Source organism: Spea bombifrons, chromosome 1 (genome assembly GCF_027358695.1).
Source record: "Spea bombifrons isolate aSpeBom1 chromosome 1, aSpeBom1.2.pri, whole genome shotgun sequence".
Lineage (NCBI taxonomy): Eukaryota > Metazoa > Chordata > Amphibia > Anura > Pelobatidae > Spea > Spea bombifrons.
Genome location: NC_071087.1, coordinates 152,036,081 through 152,055,763, shown reverse-complemented (window position 1 = coordinate 152,055,763; position 19,683 = coordinate 152,036,081). Strand labels below are relative to the sequence as shown.

The window sequence follows — 19,683 nt, the reverse complement described above, 5'->3', positions numbered from 1 at the left end:
ACAGCTTCATTTTTAGATTAACGGCATTTGCCATGTACACTGTATTATGTTTGCACAGCAGGCCATCTGTTCAAAATGGGCATCAACTCTGCGCCTGCACAATTTACCTTTCCATCTCAACTATTGCGTGTTGACGTAAGGATTAGAACATTGTGTTGCTGTGATCCAATATTATTTTATCTTTTTAAGAAAGACAGGAAAATAAAGCAGAGTGTGCATGTTGATCTTGATATCTGCACTAAATGTTGGAATGCATTTTTCCCTGACAGGTTCCATAAATACTACTCATGATTAGTTTATGGTCAATGGACATTTTGCACTCCAATATAGAAGAGCAATAATAGCGTGGTGGCAATGTCACTGTATATATATCCCTGTATCACTCAGCTTTCCTGATTTCTGCATTGCTTGGTAATATTGGAAACATTATATTTTATAAATGTCGTTAATTTTAATTATCAGTTATTATCATACAGGAGAAGCTCACAAGACAGTAAACGTTAGTGTAGACCTGATCTAAAAATACAACTGACACAGTTTAATAATTTGAAAAAATATTAAAACAACAATTATCCTTTACATTGCTCATTAATGCAAGGTTCTCTTCAGTGACAGAGCCTTCTAATGAGTTATCCTCATTCCTCGCAGAAGCCAAAATATCCTTGTTCATTCCTTTAGTGCCCACTTCGACGATTGCAACACGCTTCCAGCTGCCATTCCTTTGTCTCAACTCTCTCCTATGCAATTTATCCAAAATGCTACTGCCTATCTTACTTACACAAACACTCTTCTTCTGCTTCCCCGCTCTGTGAATCCCTCTACTGACTTCCTATTTCCTCACTAAAATCCTTCTACTAGAACATAAAGCCCTCCATAATATTGCCCCCTCCCATACCTTTCTGCCCTCATATCAAAATACTCCTCTACTCGATAATCATGTTCCTCCCATGAGCTAAAACTTCCCTCCTCGCGTATCATCTCCTCCTTTTCCCGAAGACTTTATTCATGCTGTCCAGTATCTCAGGAAAATATTGCCACCCAACCTCCGGCTTTTACCGTCCGTGTCAGTATTCTACGAAAATCTCAAAACCCACTTCAGAGCCAATGGATGAGCCAATTCTAATTTTGTCACACCCTTTGAATATATGTATTGTAAGATGTGCTGCATAATTTGTTGTCACTATGTAAATATATAAGATAATAATCATCCTGTTTCACTTTTTTGCTGTAACGTTTAGACGCGAAGACGCTCTATAAATGTCTATGCTCAGTTCGGTGGCCTTGAATGTTCTGGAAGTGCATCTGAAACAAGGCCATGTGTTCCCACTAGAGGCTGTCCGATAGAGGATGGGTGCGGCAACCGATTCCGTTGCTTTTCAGGTAATGGACTGGGTGTAATGGGTAAACAAGAAATAAGAAATAAGAATAAGTAGGGTATAATATAAAAATTGGACTTAAGAAATGCGATCAGGAGGGCCCTGCTCAAATGAGTTTACAAATTATAAAAGGGTGACTTTGTATGTTGTCTGCTAAAGTATGCTCATTAACGGTTATCTAAAAACTTTTTATCTAGTAATTTGTTCTTGCACCAGGTACAGAATGCGTAGGGGTATGTTATTCCAACATATTATTTCGAGACAGAGTTTCTATTAACCCTTTCATTTAACAACTACATCTTCATCACACTATTAACCCTTTCTGGTAACAATTCTCTTCTGGGCACTACAGCTGGGAATCAGGCCCAGGCCTCCTGCGTGGCAGGTGTGAATACTACCACCGAACCATTATCCAAATAATGTCCCAAATTGTGGTTTATTGTCTCCTTTATCAAGTTAAACAATATAAACATCTTGAACAAAATGAATTAAATCTCTTTTATATGTTGTGAGTTTTTCTCGTAGAGAAATCATATCAGAAAAATATAGTAACCTAACATAGTTCTTAAAAAAAAAAAACAAAGACAAAAAACTGTGTATCGTAAATAACAATATGAAATGGTTTTAGGTCAGTGTATCAGCCAATCATTGGTGTGCAATGGAGACCATGACTGTGAAGAGGACAGTGCTGATGAGACAAACTGTGACGTTCGAAACAAAGTTTGTGACACTGATAAATATCCTCCAAATACAGAACTTACTGGACTGGGGTGAGAAATGGTTTTCTTTTTAAAAACATCTTATTCTAGACTTTGGTTATTGTAAAACATTCTTTCTGAAAGTAAGAGAAAACAGCAACACAATACTTAATAACGAATGTATGTTATGTCCGTTTTTTATTCAGTGGGTTCTATTCACTTAACTGCCAGTGTTTGTGAGTTAGCAGAAAATGTGTGTTCAAATTAACAATTCGCCTATTCTGGCCTACAGGAGAGTAAAGTTTATGTGAGCAACTCAAGTTCCAACTAAGTTCCAACTTGAAAAATTCATTTTGCATTCCTAAGGGGCTGCAAGATGAGTTGGGAGTCCTCTTTCCGAATAAACAAAATTAAAATAAATAATTGAATGAAATGAAACAGGAGTCCCTAGGACCACCATACTTACCAATGGCAGCTGTGGACAGCTTATGTGCTGTGAGTATAACTCATTCCTGTCTCAGAGGGATAGGAGATTCAAATTCATAAAAGCCATGCCTCCCTCACACCCCCATCAATTATTCAGATAGAAGGAGTTGACTAAATTCCTTTGGGGGAATTCTTGTCCCTCCATCCCATGGTCATTAGGGTAAGGGGCATTAGAAATATTTGGGGAGGCAAGGACGCCACCCTGTGGCTCTACTCTTCCTGCATCCCTGCCCTGTAAAATGGAGGAGGTTAGTAAAATAGAACCTACTCCTCTAATTCTTTGAGTGCAGCATGGCTGGACGGTGAAAATCACTTCCTTCCCTTTGGCACTCAAAGCAATGATCTGCAAAACCATCTATACTCATTTTAGGCCATGGAAAAAGGGGCCATGCAAAAAATAATAAAAGAATAAGCCTTACACAAAAGGACAAAAATGCTCAAATTTTTAAAAGTCTTTTGCATGAGGGGGCCCAGTTGTTTGGATGATTCTGTACATTGTCCATTGAGTTGAAGTCCCCATATATTTACAACATGTGGGCCAAAATATCAGTCTGATAAAGTCATACAGAAAATTATTACAATTGCAGCTAAAGGTAATTCTACAAGCTATTGAATCATAAAGTGTACTTAGTTTTTCACACATGGCTTCTCCATTTTGACTTAATTTTTTGTGAATCAATCATGACACGGTGTAATATGTTGTTGTTCATCTGAGGTTGTATTTTGTATTTTTAGACCTGCTAAGGAACAGATGATTGTTATGTACTGATATGTAGAACCATAGAACTCAAAGAGGGTGTTCACACAACTGTATATATATGTTAAGGCTGCATTTCTGTTCCAGTTTGTTTCAGTAGGACCTGAACACATTGTAATTGCCACTCTAGTTTAATTGAACTTAAATGTTCAATTACTGCTAGTATGGTTGCGTTGAAAAGCAGTACTTTTTAATTAAAAATAGTGTGGGGTTATATAAAGTAGCATGCACTTAAAGATGATGCTGAAGTTAGCTTCTTATTCAATCAGCTTCTTATTTGTTGTATAAACTTCTCTCTCAAACCAATACCGCCAATCGATATGTGTGGAGAATAATACTTTCTGCGTTGTGTATTAATGATAAATGTAATACCCTTGTTACCTCCTCCAAGAACTAACATATAACCTTTTCCCCTTTTCCAGACAATATATATATATATATATATATATATATATATATATATATATATATATATATATATAGTTCTACTAAGGTTTTCTACCTGATATTACAATAGAAAAGCCAGCCTAAGATTCTTACCAGAGAGAGAGCTTTAATTAGAATCTGCCCAGATTAATGTTACAGCAAAGACAAGACCAGAGTTACAGTGATATACAGATGCCAATCATTCATACCGATCACAAACATCCCATCTATCTAATATCTGCTGCTAAGTGTGTATGCTGTGCGCCAAGGGTGAGACTCACCAATCTAGTCTCCAATGTGTGTTTCTACAATGTCATTTTAAGGGATTTCTCTGTTGATGTGTAAATGAGGTCCCTGTCTTGTGTTCCCAAGACCCCACCGTGTAATTTTATTGACTTGCTATGGTCAATGCTAGGTGATGCATTTCCTCCCTTCCTTCCCTAAGTAGGATGTAGGTGTGATGCAGCTATCATACATACATACATATATACACACATAAACGTAATCAAGCACATATTAATAAAAAATATATATACTTGGTATTTACCCCAACACTATTCAACACAGAAAATATGTTGCAATATAAATCAATACCTCAACAATATTTTTGTACAAAACAGATACTGCAACAAATCTGTGATGCATAGAAACTCCAAATATCCCTGAAATCATCGGCATGTTAAAATGAAAAGCTGGCACCCTTGGTATGAATTTACAAATTTTTAATACCTAGCCAAACATTTTTTTCTGCCAAAAAAGGGTTCACATTGTCCGTACCCCCATGTTTTTAGCATTTTGAATAAGTAACTGAGGATTTTGAGGGGTTACTTATTCAAAATGCATTTAGCATGGGGGTTGAACAACTGGGCACCTTTTTAATGGACAAAACCAGGCTGAAATAAGCCAGGTTTTATGTATGGGAGTGGATTCTACAGTTACAAAATTATGCAAATTCATGCCAAGTATGCCACCTGTTTATTTTAACATACCAATGATTTTATAAATGTTTGGAGTCTCTATACAACATGGATTTGTTGTACCATCTGTTTTGTACAAAAAATATTATTGTGGTATTGATTGAGTGTTGATTAAAAAGCTGGTCAAGTAAGAAGCCAACAAAAGAATCGTCGCTAAACATGTATACCATGGAGTGCAGAAACTAGATGGGTCATTGATTCAGTTCCAATGTTTGTGAGAAAATGACATGATTATGGAAGGGTGTGAGAATTTCCCTTTCGTTATTGAAAATATGGGGGAATGTTGGGGCTATCTAGCAATGATTCCCTTGAGGTATCATCTTTGGTCCACACCTGTTTGAGAGGCTTGTGTTGTGCTTTGTGGTCCTCCAACAAGCTGTAGGGCGAGACGCATATGGACTACAATTTGGTTTTTAAATGCTGTTCAATATGTCTGATAAATCTAATTAAAAAAACATGCGTTGTAGCAAAAACAAAAAGTTCACAGCGCAACTAAAGCTGAATATTTCTTTGCCAGTTGGGAATAATTGAAGCATTGCCGCATTATGAGTTTCTATTTGGCTTCCATGTCACACTATATATATGAATAATAAATAAAGCTTCCAGTGAAAATGTTAATTCTATTCAACGAACATGAATATTTTTGGCTGACCTTGGTTATATTCTAATACAAATATAATATTATGAACCTGTAGATTCTCTCAGAGAGTACGACTGCAGCAAATTAAGAGAGAAGAACAAAAAAGGGGAAAAAAAGGAAAAAATGCAAAACATAAATAGCGCTCTCTAAAGAAGAATACACATTAAAGTACTTTATGAGTACTTTAATATGCATTATTTAAAAATGTTGACAAAATGAGCAACGTACTTACCTTAGGTAGAAGCTGCAGCTTTTCGCCTTCTCTGTGGTCTGGAAGTTCTCAAAACAATCAGTGGCAGGAAAGTGTTCCAAATGAAATAAATGTCAGCACTTAAATGCAAAGGGACCCTCAGCTATCATACACATTAAAGTACAGATGATTACTGGAGTGTCCTTTTAATAAAATCAAGAAAAAAACATGCAAGCTGAATGGGACATAAAACTCCCCAATATACTATCTGTAATCAAGTAGTGCTCTATGTTCTTTGTTAATCACAAGAAATAAACCTCTTTTCAAGACCGCAAAGCTGTAGTTTTGTGTAATTATTGATCGCAGACTTTAAGAAGCACAGTACATAACGCAAGGCCAAGTGTTAGTTAAAGTTTGAAATCCTATGGTGGATCAAAATGGCTGCCTGGATGGGCTACATGGCTGTAACGTCCTTCAAATTCTAAACTACTATAGTTTTTATTAAAAATGTATATTTTATATCTGTGCTCATTATAAATCCATCAGCAACTAAACTACCTTTATTCGAAACAGAAAAGAACAGGTTCCACATTATCATATTTTTATAAGATTGTACTAAATAAACACCATTGGTAGTTACATCTGTAATAAATACATCTGTAATAAATAGGACCTTTTCCCATCTACATGTTATAACACATTTAAGCGATCAGTTAGCCTGCTTGGATTTTCTGATGCTCTGCTTCCATGCCTTATGTTGTGTTGATTGCATATTTCATTCATTTGGTATCCTATGACTGGGAACTTTCCAAGTTCCACCTAGAATTGCACCATTCTTCTGGAACTTCCTTTAATTTATGGGGAAGGTTCTTGGCTCTGTCCACTACTATACCAGCTGATACAATAGAATGACAAACACACATATATAAAGTGCCTTATGTTTCTTAAATATGTTCCTGATTTTAGCTGGGATCTGGACACTCTGCTGTGTACTCCATGTTATTGATTTGTGGACTGTAGGGGTTCTAATGTTCTCCAAGACAGTCAATGGTAACGCACATTTCCTTAGAGTGGCCAAAAGGAGTTGGCCGTTTGCCATAAAAGAAAGATTAATTGTGTTTTAAAAATGTCCTCACGCACAGGAAAACATCTAATCAACGCTAAAATATTTTAAAAGTAGACTTAGCAATGTAGCAAGTAATGGAATGTACAACAGAGCTGAGACATTTGACTCTTAGTGATAAGATAACTTTCTATACAGAATTCTCAACTTTTATACATCTTTGCCATATAATTATGTTTAATTGGGCCTTCAAAATAATTCATTTATAAAAGTGCTGTCATGTTCACGAATTACGTCTCATGGATCCCTATTCTTCTGAAATGCTACCCTTTTCAGTTATATCTCGTTTAACCCCTTAATGACATAGCCTGTACATGTACGGGCTCAAAATCCATTGTTTTCAATGGGTTTAGGGACCGCCCATTGTCCTTAAGGGGTTAACAAAGGGAAATATATGTTGTCTTCTTAATGTATAGCATTCTGGTTGAGATAGGGACCTTTATGTCCAATCAGTTGGTATACAAGACATGGAAAATTACACAGAGTTGGGTCAAACTATGAATGGTTTATATTTATTTCACGCATTTATTGCAGTGTCGACATATTTACTCAAGAATTAAAAAGTCATGTGATTCACACAAAAAGTTTTGGGGGGAAGTGCCGCAAAGTATTTAACGCTGACAACAGAGACTACTACAGGTTAAGTGAAAATGTTCTGACTTACACATTTAAGGTATGATTTTATTATTTCTACATTTATTTACTTATTAGTATGATTAGTTGCTTATTAACGTAATATCAAAGTTAAACAGTTAAAGATGTTATAGAGAGTTATGAAGAGAATACAGTGATGATAAAGGGTCTAGGTAGCTATGGAAAATTATTCTTGTCTGTTACCATTGTTTTAATGCCTCCATGCTACCCCAAACTACAGTTGGAGGGTCTCTATGCCAGAAAAGACCCCCCAAGGAATGACCTTATCCCCCTTTTCCATGGCACCCTTGTTTGTCTAGCAGGCTAAGGTACTGACAGGAGAGGGAGCTATCACTGCAATAAAAAAAGCTTATGTGGAATGTTTTAAAAATTAAATGCAATAGAATGAGGGATAGTACTGCATATGGGTATCATGGAATAGGCCTTAGTACAAAAAGTACAGTTCACCTTTGGCCATATTTAATGAGTTTCTGCTTCCTTCTTACAGATTGAAACAAAGAATGATTTTAGCTATGATTTTTACAACAGCAGTTGGTCTTATGTACGCAACTCAGAAACACACGTTAGAACTAATTATAATTATAGGGACGATAAAGAAAACAAGTTCAGCCAAACAAAGGAAAAGGTAAATGTTAAACAATATAAAAGGGATAGTCTAGTCTCCCAAATTGTTTTTTTTTATGTATGCATGTGGGGTTTTTTTTGCAAATATTCAATACATTTTACTAGACTTGGGCGCCGGCCAACTCTTCGTGTTTGTCTTCGTGTTCATCTTCATGGGGGGGAAAAATCTTCTTATTCCACGATTATTCGCCCGTACCTGTGTTGGTTTTTAGAAGGTGTTAATACGGGGTTAACACGGTACGCAGCAGCTTTGGGGTCAGGAGTTAAAGGTCCATACGCCAAAACGCCGCCTGGGCCTGCTCCAGGAGTTAAAGGTCCATACGAGCGACCAATAGAGTCGCTCGTATGGACCTTTAACTCCTGAAGCCAAAACTAGGCCTGGGGAGTTAAAGGTCCGTACGAGTGGCCAATAGAGTCCCCAGGCGGAGTTTCGCCTTCAGGAGTTAAAGGTCCAATAAAGTCGCTCGCACGGACCTTTAACGCCTCGCACGAACCTATGGATTTCTGCTCCAAGTAAAGCTTGAGTCATTACTCCAGAGAACATGTTTCTACTGCTCCAGAGTCTAGTGGCAATGTGCTTTACACCACTCCAGGTGATGCTTGGCAGCTGCTCGGACATGGAAGCCCATTTCATGAAGCTCCTGGCACACAGTGCTTCTGCTGATGTTGCTTCCAGGGCCAGTTTGGAACTCTGTAGAAAATGCTGATGCTACACAGTGACCCCATTTGTGTGCGTGGTCTACTGCTTTGTGGCTGAGCTGTTTTTTGCTTTTCGTTGCTTCCACTTAACAATAAAAGCACCAAAATTTGATTGGGGCAGATCTAGAAGGGCAGAAATCACACGAACAGACTTGTGACAAAGGTGGCTTTCTATGACAGTGCCATGTTTGCCCAAGCTTCAAATTAATATTAAACAATTGTTAGTTATGCCTCTGAACCTTAATAAAAAGTACAATAATATACAATGTTATGTCATTCCATCGTTTAATTGAATAACCTAATTTTTCTCTCTAGAGTTACCAGCTCATGGTTATCCAAAATTACGTTGAGGTGGCTCAGTTTATAAACAATGACGCAGAGTTTCTAGCTCTTTCTGAACCTTTCTGGAAAGACCTTTTCAATCTCCCATCAGTGTACGAATATACCGCCTATCGAAAACTTATTGAAAAATATGGAACCCACTTCTTGCAGTCTGGATCCTTAGGAGGAGAATACAAATTCCTGTTCTACCTGGAGAGCGAAAAACTCACCCAAAATGGTATCGTTCTGTCACGGCACAGCGTACAGAGGAGACTCCGTAGTCAGGTAGGACTGCAGGGATGGTCCAGAGAGCCGAGGTCAGGATACCGGAGAGCAGGAAAAACGAGGAGCAAGCCGAGGTCAGGATACCGGAGAGCAGGATAAACGAGGAGCAAGCCGAGGTCAGGATACCAGAGATCAGAATAGTCAAAAACAAGCCGAGGTCAAATACAGGAATCAAGCAGAGGAACGCTATCTGGGTGCTAGCACAGGGCATAGACGACCATCAGAAGGCAAGGTCTTAGTGTTCTGAAGTCTCTTAAGTAGGCACAGGAAGTTAGGCACTAATTGGAGATCTCCCGCCAAAATTTCAAAGTGCCGTTACGTCACTTCCTGCGCGGCCATCTTGTGGTTGGCGATTGCGTAATCGTCCTATATAAGCAGGTGCAGTTTCCTCGGCCGCCACTAGGTGGCGTGAAGAAGAACGCGTCCGGACACCAGAGCTGGACCTGTGAAGCTGCTGGGAACGCGACGTGGAAGAGGTAAGTTCCCCTTCCATCTGCAGCGGCTGTCTCTGCTGCGCAGAAGCGGGGGGTCTCCCCCTTCTCCGCGGCGGCTGCGCCTGCCCTGCAGAAGCGGGGGGTCTCCCCCTTCTCCGCGGCGGCTGCGCCTGCCCTGCAGAAGCGGGGGGTCTCCCCCTTCTCCGCGGCGGCCGCGTCTGCTGTGCAGAAGTGGGGGGTCTCCCCCTTCTGCGCGGGGACCGAGGTTGCCGTGCGGGAGCAGGGGGTCTTCCCCTACCTCGCGGCGGCTGCTGCTGCCGTTCAGAAGCGGGGGGTCTCCCTCTTCTTCGCGGCAGCTGCGGCTGCCGGACCGAAGCGGGGGGTCTCCCCCTGCCTCGCGGCGGTTGCTGTTGCCGGCCGGGGGACCCAGCGGGTCTCCCTGCCGGTGGTGTGACAGTACCCCTCCTTAAAGGGGCGACCTCAGGGCGACCCCTGCCCGAACCACGCTGCCTCTTAGCATGGAATGCACGCACGAGATGAGGGGCGTGGAAGCGAGCTTCAGGAACCCAGGAACGATCCTCTGGGCCATGTCCTCTCCAATGAACAAGATACTGAAGACTCCCTTGTTGTCTGCGACAGTCCAGGATGGCTTGAGGAATACGCCCTGAAGTCCCCGCGACAGGGGGTCTAGTAGAAAAACGGTTGCAGACCAGTGGCTTCAATAGGGAGACATGAAAGACTCGAGGGATACGGAGTGTCCTAGGCAGAGAAAGTTCGTAGGCAACAGGATTCACCCGACGGACGATCGAAAAGGGACCGATGAAACGCGGTGCCAGCTTCATGCTGGGCACGCGGAGTCGCAGGTATCTCGTAGACAACCAAACGCGGTCCCCCGGAGAATACGCAGGAGTACCGGAACGTCTCTTGTTGGCTTGGAGTTCCTGTCGTCTACCAGCCAGTTCCAGAGTTCTCTGCACCGAAGCCCAGGTGGACTGTATATTAGTCAGTCGTTCCTCCAAAGCAGGATCAGTAGAATTCGGAAAGGCTCCAGGGAAGGGTTGCGGATGAAGACCGTAGACACAATAGAAGGCGGACTCTCCCGTAGACTCTTGTACCGCATTGTTCCGAGCAAACTCCGCCAAAGGAAGCAGGTCAACCCAATCATCCTGATGTTGGTTGATGAAAATGCGCAGATATTGTTCAAGGTGCTGGTTAGCCCTCTCTGCAGCGCCGTTAGACTGTGGGTGATAGGCCGATGAAAACGCTAGTGTAACACCCAATGCCCTCGTGAACTCGCGCCAAAAACGTGCAATAAATTGGGTACCGCGGTCGGAGACGATCTCGGTGGGTACTCCATGAAGACGGACTATCTCCCGCAAGAATATGTCCGCCAATACTGATGCCGTGGGAAGTTTCCTCAAAGGTATCATGTGCGCCATCTTTGAAAAACGATCAATGATCATCAGAATCACGGTATGCCCCTTAGAGTTGGGCAAGTCCACTATAAAGTCCATGGCAAGGTGAGTCCAAGGCCTTGAAGGACGGGGCAATGGGTGAAGCAACCCGGCAGGGTGTCTCCTGGAGGACTTATTGGCGGCGCACTTGAGACAGGAGCGGACAAACAGGGCAGTATCCTTAGTCCATTCTGGCCACCAAAATGTCCTCGAAACAAGGTCCTTGGTACGTGCTAGCCCAGGGTGGCCGGCGGTTCTGGACCCATGGGACAGGCGAAGCACGCGGGTACGGAGGTGCGCGGGAACAAACAGTCTCCCAGCTGGCAAGGAGGCTGGAGCTCGGGCTTGAAAACCAGCGATCCGGTCAAGCAAGGGAGTTCGGCAACAAGTATGTAGAGCCGCCAGGACCTTGGTAGCAGGTATGATGGGTTCGGGCGCACGACCCTCCTCCTCGGGGGACACATGCATACGGGAGAGAGCGTCCGCCTTGACGTTCTTGGAGCCTGGACGATAGGTCAGGACAAACGAGAAGCGGGAAAGAAACAAGGCCCATCTGGCCTGCCGGGGATTCAGGCACTTGGCAGTCTCTATATACTGAAGATTCTTATGATCTGTCAGAATCAGCGTGGGAATAGGAACACCCTCCAGAAGATGACGCCACTCTTCCAGCGCGAGGATGACAGCCAGAAGTTCCTTGTTTCCCACATCATAGTTCCTCTCCGCCGGGGAGAATCTCCTGGAGAAGTACCCGCAAGGATGGAGAGGACCACTATAGGAAGCCCTCTGTGAAAGCACAGCCCCGACTCCAGACTCAGATGCATCGACCTCCAAAACAAACGGTAACCGAGGATCAGGATGACGTAACACAGGCGCGGTGGTAAACTTGGTCTTGAGTCGGGAAAAAGCGGAAATGGCTTCGGGAGACCACTCCAGGGTATTGGCCCCTTTCTTAGTAAGGGCCGTCAGGGGAGCAGCGACCTTGGAGTAGTCACGGATGAAACGTCTATAATAATTAGCAAACCCCAAAAAACGCTGTAGGGGTTTGAGGCCCAGTGGTTGAGGCCAGTCTCTGATGGCCTGCACCTTGGATGGGTCCATCTCAAAGCCTGAGGGCGTAATAACGTATCCAAGAAATATCACCCTCTGGATCTCAAATTCGCACTTCTCGAGTTTAGCGTATAGTCCATGGAGCCGTAGTCGGGACAAAACGCGCTTAACATGGGTGCGGTGTGACTGCAAATCGGAAGAGTATATCAGAATGTCGTCGAGGTACACCACCACAAACTGTTGAAGGAAGTCTCGAAGGCAGTCATTAATGAACTCCTGGAAGACCGCCGGGGCGTTGCATAGCCCAAATGGCATAACGGTATATTCATAGTGTCCTGAACGAGTATTGAAGGCGGTCTTCCATTCATCGTCAGCACGGATTCGGACAAGATTGTACGCTCCCCGGAGATCCAGCTTGGTGTAGATAGTAGCCCCACGTAGCCTGTCGAAAAGTTCGGAAATCAGTGGAATAGGGTAAGTGTTACGCCTGGTAATCTTGTTCAGGCCCCGATAATCGATGCATGGACGAAGCTCCCCATTCTTCTTTTTCACGAAGAAGAACCCTGCGCCAGCGGGTGATACAGACCGGCGGATAAATCCTCGGCGAAGATTCTCCTCTATGTACGATTCCATAGCTTGGGTCTCCGGAATGGAGAGTGGGTAAACCCGCCCCCGGGGTGGCATGGTCCCCGGAAGCAAGTCAATCGGGCAATCATACGGTCTGTGTGGTGGTAGTTTCTCAGCCTCTTTCTTATCAAATACGTCCGCGAAGTCCTGGTACTGTTTCGGCAGGGAAGAGGCCTCCCTCGAAGAGGCTGTAACCGTGGCAAGCTTTAGAGGAGTGAGGCAATGTGCCTTACAGGACGCACTCCAGGACGTGATCTGAGTCGTAGTCCAATCAATAACAGGATTATGTACCTGTAGCCACGGAAATCCCAATATAATGGGAATGGAGGGCGAGCGGATGACGAGTAGTTGTAAACGTTCCTTGTGTACAATCCCGACGGCAAGGTTGAGTGGAGCTGTAGAACGAGAAATCTGATCAGGACGAAGCGGTCTACCATCAATAGCTTCAATAGCTAACGGTACGGGCAGGGATAGGGTGGGAATGCGTTGCTGCTCACAAAACACAGAATCAATAAAGTTGCCGGCAGCGCCGGAATCCAGGAAAGCCTCAGTGTCAATGAATCCAGAATCCCAGACTAAATGAACCGGAACAGTCATTCGGGTGGTGAACAGGTTAGGGGAATAGTTCACCACACCTATGGTAGGTTCCCCTGGCCTACCTAGGTGCGGGCGTTTCCCGGCCTGCTAGGACAGTGTCCGATAAAGTGACCCGAGAGTCCACAGTAAAAGCATAATCCCTCCCGTCTCCGTCTGTTCCTCTCTCGATCAGAGAGTCGAGTGGCTCCCAACTGCATGGGTTCCTCAGATGGTTCGTTCGAGGGGTCGGCAGAAGAAAACTGTGGTAAGAAGCGTGTAGTAGATCTCTCACCCTTGTCACGTAACTTCAAACTCTCCCGTTGTGCTTGCCTTTGGCGGAGACGCAGATCAATTTGGGAAATATACGAAATCACGGAGTCTAGTTCTGTGGGCAAATCTCTGGCAGCAGTCTCGTCTTTGAGGGTCTCAGAAAGTCCATTCAGAAAGGCAGCCACTAATGCCTCATTAGTCCAGTTCACCTCTCCCATCAGGGTCCGGAACTCTATAGCGTATTCCAGAAGTGGACGGGAACCCTGACGGATGGTAAAGAGCGAATTAGAAGCAGTGGCCCTTCTACCCGGAGTATCAAATGCGGCACGTAGACTGGAAACAAATTCAGCATAGGAGCGCACTGTAGAGACGTTTCTCTCCCAAAGCGGTGAAGCCCATGCCAAGGCTTTATCCGTAAGGAGTGAAATGACGTATCCCACCTTGGCACGTTCAGTGGGAAAGGCATAAGGAGACAGTTCAAAGTGTATCTCACACTGGTTCAAAAAACCTCGACAGGTTGCTGGATCCCCATTGTAGCGTTGGGGTGGAGGCAGGTGAGCAGGAACCGTGGCCACTGGTAACGGCGGTGGAGTAGGAGCCGCCACAGGTTGAGGTGCTTGCTGCGAAGGATCAGTACGCTGAAGCAAGGTCTGAAGAGCTTGAGCAAATTGATCCAGACGATGATCCATCTCGTCAAGTCGAGCCTCAGTGGACCCTTGTCCTACCGAAGCGGGTCTCATGATGGCCTTCTGATTCTGTCACGGCACAGCGTACAGAGGAGACTCCGTAGTCAGGTAGGACTGCAGGGATGGTCCAGAGAGCCGAGGTCAGGATACCGGAGAGCAGGAAAAACGAGGAGCAAGCCGAGGTCAGGATACCGGAGAGCAGGATAAACGAGGAGCAAGCCGAGGTCAGGATACCAGAGATCAGAATAGTCAAAAACAAGCCGAGGTCAAATACAGGAATCAAGCAGAGGAACGCTATCTGGGTGCTAGCACAGGGCATAGACGACCATCAGAAGGCAAGGTCTTAGTGTTCTGAAGTCTCTTAAGTAGGCACAGGAAGTTAGGCACTAATTGGAGATCTCCCGCCAAAATTTCAAAGTGCCGTTACGTCACTTCCTGCGCGGCCATCTTGTGGTTGGCGATTGCGTAATCGTCCTATATAAGCAGGTGCAGTTTCCTCGGCCGCCACTAGGTGGCGTGAAGAAGAACGCGTCCGGACACCAGAGCTGGACCTGTGAAGCTGCTGGGAACGCGACGTGGAAGAGGTAAGTTCCCCTTCCATCTGCAGCGGCTGTCTCTGCTGCGCAGAAGCGGGGGGTCTCCCCCTTCTCCGCGGCGGCTGCGCCTGCCCTGCAGAAGCGGGGGGTCTCCCCCTTCTCCGCGGCGGCTGCGCCTGCCCTGCAGAAGCGGGGGGTCTCCCCCTTCTCCGCGGCGGCCGCGTCTGCTGTGCAGAAGTGGGGGGTCTCCCCCTTCTGCGCGGGGACCGAGGTTGCCGTGCGGGAGCAGGGGGTCTTCCCCTACCTCGCGGCGGCTGCTGCTGCCGTTCAGAAGCGGGGGGTCTCCCTCTTCTTCGCGGCAGCTGCGGCTGCCGGACCGAAGCGGGGGGTCTCCCCCTGCCTCGCGGCGGTTGCTGTTGCCGGCCGGGGGACCCAGCGGGTCTCCCTGCCGGTGGTGTGACACGTTCAACACTTTCAAAATATTATACATTACGATCCCAATAACATCTACCAGTGATAAACATTGTGTTTTATTTCTATGCAAAAATCTAATCCATTATCAATATATTTTCACATTTCTAACTTGATTAAACATATTTTTGGTATTACAAGTAACTATTTTAAATTCTAAACTGCACCATTAATGAACGCATCATTTCTAAACTGGAAAAAAAAGGAGTTTGTGTGTTAAATTAGTTTTTAAGGTTGCTCAAAAAGGTAAGTATTACTATTTGGTAACAGCTCTTTTATTTTTATTTGCAGGTGTGACAATTAGTGATATGCAGAAATGTACTTCGAGTAGCTTTAGTTTTTTGTTTGTTTCATCTTCGTCAACCGAATGTAAGAAGGTAGCGGAATCAATAAAATCCTCATCAGGTAAGTATTGGTGGTTTGGTTTTTGAGACAAATACATGTATGGATGCATACATTTATCTGCGAATGAGAGAGGATTAATGATCACATTTTGTACTTTAGTATTAATATATAGCAATATTTTTTTTTGTTAAATTGAGATTTGCCTCTCACATCCCATGAGATTCAGAATATAGTAAGATAAGTTGTTAGGACCTCCGTTTACCTGCAATAGGGGTAACGTCACATCCTAAAACCATAAATGACTACAGCACGGAAAACTGCCTCTTGCATACTATTTTTAGTTTATTTTTAGTTCTAAATCCTATATCTCATGATTCCTGTGGGAAGGCGGCATTAGAATCCTGCTATAAATCAAGTAGGAAGCATCTTGCTTCCTTTCAGGTTATGCGTGAGGCTCTAGAACTGGAGAATGTTTGCATCCATGCAGCGCCTCTGTAAAGCCATTACCACAAATATCGTATGGCACGTCAGTAATGTAAAATGTAATAGCAAGTGACAGCTAGATGACAGCTCCCACATAAAACACAGCAGAAAATAACAAAGGTAATGTTATGGAGTTTGAGAGTCCACCTTTAGAGCTTTGCAAACTGGCTGCATTGGTTTCCTTTTGATTGAACTGATGTCAAGAACTTGGACCCATTAGTCTCTGACAATAGAAGCTTGCAGGTTAATGGGCTTTGTGTCTTGTGAATGCTGCATGTACCATGCCCAGCTAAGACACACATGCAAAAAATGGTGCTTGTTGTGTTGTGATGAGATGACACGCTGCCCTCATGGGACCTTATGTTCCTGGAAATCCCAGAAATGATTTTAAGTCCACAAAAACCAACTTCAGTTACTAGTTACTCTCTTAAACATGAACTTGTTGGATCAGGGTAGAATATGGAGGAGCCAGCTGTGTGACTCTTAGAATCTGCCATTTACCCTAAGACCCTACTGACCTAGGTATAGTCCCTGATATGCACATGCGTAGCTAATATTTTATCTCTTTTATAAACTTTATAAAGGCTCCAGCAGCAAAGAAGTCCGTGGTTCTGTGAAGGTCACAGGAGGAGATCCGAAGTTTGTCAGTGGCTTGAACTATATCAATTTAGATAATCCGCTTGCAAACCGGGACCGATACGCAGCCTGGGCTGGTTCTGTATCAAATCTGCCCAGCATCATAAAAATGAAGGTTTGTAGATCTTTTTGAAGAGAAGTTTTTTTTTAGAGGATCTGCTTTGAACATAATACTTTTTATTAATCAACAACACATAAAATCTGCTCTTTATTAAATGGTTCTTTTTTAAAAGACATACAGTAAACCTCAGACTCCCTGACTATACGGGATAGGGCGTTCGGGGCAAATAGCTAATCTCCCTCCGCTCCCCTGATTCTTGCTTTGCTTACGAAACAAATCAAAATAATTAAAAAGAAAAATGTCTGAAGGAATGTCAGGTCGGTATTTAGTTCCAAGCACAATATATTGGACATGTAGAAGGATATCGTTATGTTATTAAAATACTTAAAAGAAGGTGAGCTTTAAAAGAAGAAGTCAGCTTTAACCCTTCAAGTTCTAGCTTTTAATACCGAGCACACCTAAGGTTATCTTATATTACTTTTTTTACATTTGGTGTGTGGATTAGGGCAACATCCTTTCTTTTTAAGCGAATTGAATGTGAAGGCATTTTATTGAAAGCTGTGGGTTGCAGATGGAGAAGAAACAATGAAAGATATATTTAAACCCCATAATATCACACAGGCCTTTATTTCAGCAACGGCGTTATGACGGCCCCATTTATCATGTCTTACATAGGTAGACATTTCAACACCTTTTGCATCTGGGAATATTGGACACAAAAAGTAATTAGGGATCTGACAAGAATAGTGATGACCTTTCTGTATGATCAATGATTTCTCCTGAAATATGTTTATCAATGCTGTTATCATTCCATTCACATCCTGCGCTGACTGCGTCCACGATCTATGCCAGCTTAGTTAGGCGCATGGGATGATTTTATACGTTCTCTGGGACTTGCTTAACACTTTCAGCCCCAGGGGTTATGGCTGTGGACTATGATTTCTGTGTTAATACATTTGAACTTTGTATGTATTTGCAAAACCAAAATGTGACTATTTATAACTTATTAATTATATATAAAAAATGATTTCCCAACATATATTTTATTGAAATGAGCACAAAAAACTCAGTTTTCTAATTTACCAAACTATACATATATATATATATATATATATATTACATGTCAACTAATAACATATAAAAAATCTTCAATATAGCTTATATAAAAATATAATATACAAAGAGATGACCATAATAATAGACTCTGACCAATGTAGATCAGTAAAAGTCTTACTCTTGGAAAATACACTATTGAAAAATACTGTGCTTGGTTGACCGGCCTGGGTATGGGGTAGCCCCACCAGGGCTTCACCAGAGGAAGTTTATACCCTACTGAGCTGTCAGATGCCCAGTGTGCCCTCGAGGCACATTGGAGGATCAAAGATGTTTCATGTAACAGCCCCATTTTAAAATGCATGGATTATTTAATCAAAAGAAAACTGCTGAAAAGTGGGCAAATTTAGTGCTTTCTAATAAATGAGCAATTTATACGGAAGTAAAGATGGCTGTTTTTAAGACAGATGTATATATATATATATATATATATATATATATACTATAGGATACAGTATATCTTATAATAATTTGTAAATACAATTACACTAGTGTAAAAAAATGTAGGATTTGGGAACAATACATTGTATACATTTCTTACTTACTTGCACTTACTCCTAAGGATGCAAGAGGTTGACGATATTATATAATGCTATATGATTGTGAAGGGAAAAACAAATGTGAACTGGGGAATTAATAATAACACGTAAAGTTGTTAGGAAAAATAAAATAAAATGCAGATGTTAAATGCTGTATTGGCATTTTAAACGTTCACGGAGCTCAGTTTGTTTAGGTAACTACTACAGTTTCGAACAATAAGGGAAAAAAAATATAAAAAGATTAATTCAAAATAAAGTTTTATTTGTATTTTTAAGACTCAAGCAATGCTTAGGTTATTCAAACTCATACCGAGCATTGTCACCAAATACAGAAGTGACAATGATTAAATACTTGATTAAACTCAATATGCCACTTTGTTTCTGTTTCTTATGACTTTCCTTACCTAAAAAAAAAGATAATGTCCTTGCATTTCATTGCAGTGCAGCTGCCATCACATATGGTAACTGAGCTAAGGAGATACCTTCAGCAACGTAGAATTCTAAACAGGAAAGCTAAAACCCAAGGTGAACGAGTCCTACAACACAACCTACGGCTTGTTGCCAAAATGAAACACAATTTCATTTATGATTGACACAAAAAGAAAAATGGGTATGGGTATGCTACAACATGTATGGGTATCAGTGCCGATAATCTAAAGAAGGGGAATAAATTGATCTAAAGAATCTGGTGATCCTTTTTAGTGGACTAATATTCATAGAGAAAAATGGAACAGCATAAGGTGTCAACACTTTGGAGGTGCTTCAAACATTAAAAGCTTACAGTATATGACTATACACTATACATTTTATTCAATTAACCTTATTATACTAAACATATTGTAAAATCCATTAGAGTAATGTAGTTGAGCAGGACCCTCCTCACCTGTTGTCTCTGTAAGTCAAATTGTTATGTTACATACTACTTGTTTTGGCCTGTCTACCCATTGTACAGCGCTACTGAATTTAATGGCGCTATATAAAACAATAAATAATAATAATAAGTTGCTAATCTGGAAGTCTGCAGTAGAGTTGAACATTGCAACACACCAGCAAGTGTTGATATCCTTAGTCATTTGAAGACAAATTGAGATTGATTGATTAAATTGGACCACATGCCAAATGACAACCTGGATGTTAAATTTAGTTTGC

General features: G+C 42.4%; 1 protein-coding gene across 1 annotated transcript in view; it reads left to right on the top strand.

Moving 5' to 3' along the window:
- The window catches only part of C7 (complement C7), a 39,365-nt gene that overhangs the window by 4,677 nt on the left and 15,005 nt on the right, over positions 1–19,683 (top strand). Inside the window, exons 4-10 of the mRNA XM_053448090.1 lie at positions 1,239–1,380; positions 2,005–2,146; positions 7,208–7,346; positions 7,815–7,952; positions 8,966–9,209; positions 15,649–15,762; positions 16,770–16,936. Of these exons, the coding sequence (XP_053304065.1) occupies positions 1,239–1,380; positions 2,005–2,146; positions 7,208–7,346; positions 7,815–7,952; positions 8,966–9,209; positions 15,649–15,762; positions 16,770–16,936 (1,086 nt within the window). The remainder of the gene's footprint in view (positions 1–1,238; positions 1,381–2,004; positions 2,147–7,207; positions 7,347–7,814; positions 7,953–8,965; positions 9,210–15,648; positions 15,763–16,769; positions 16,937–19,683) is intronic.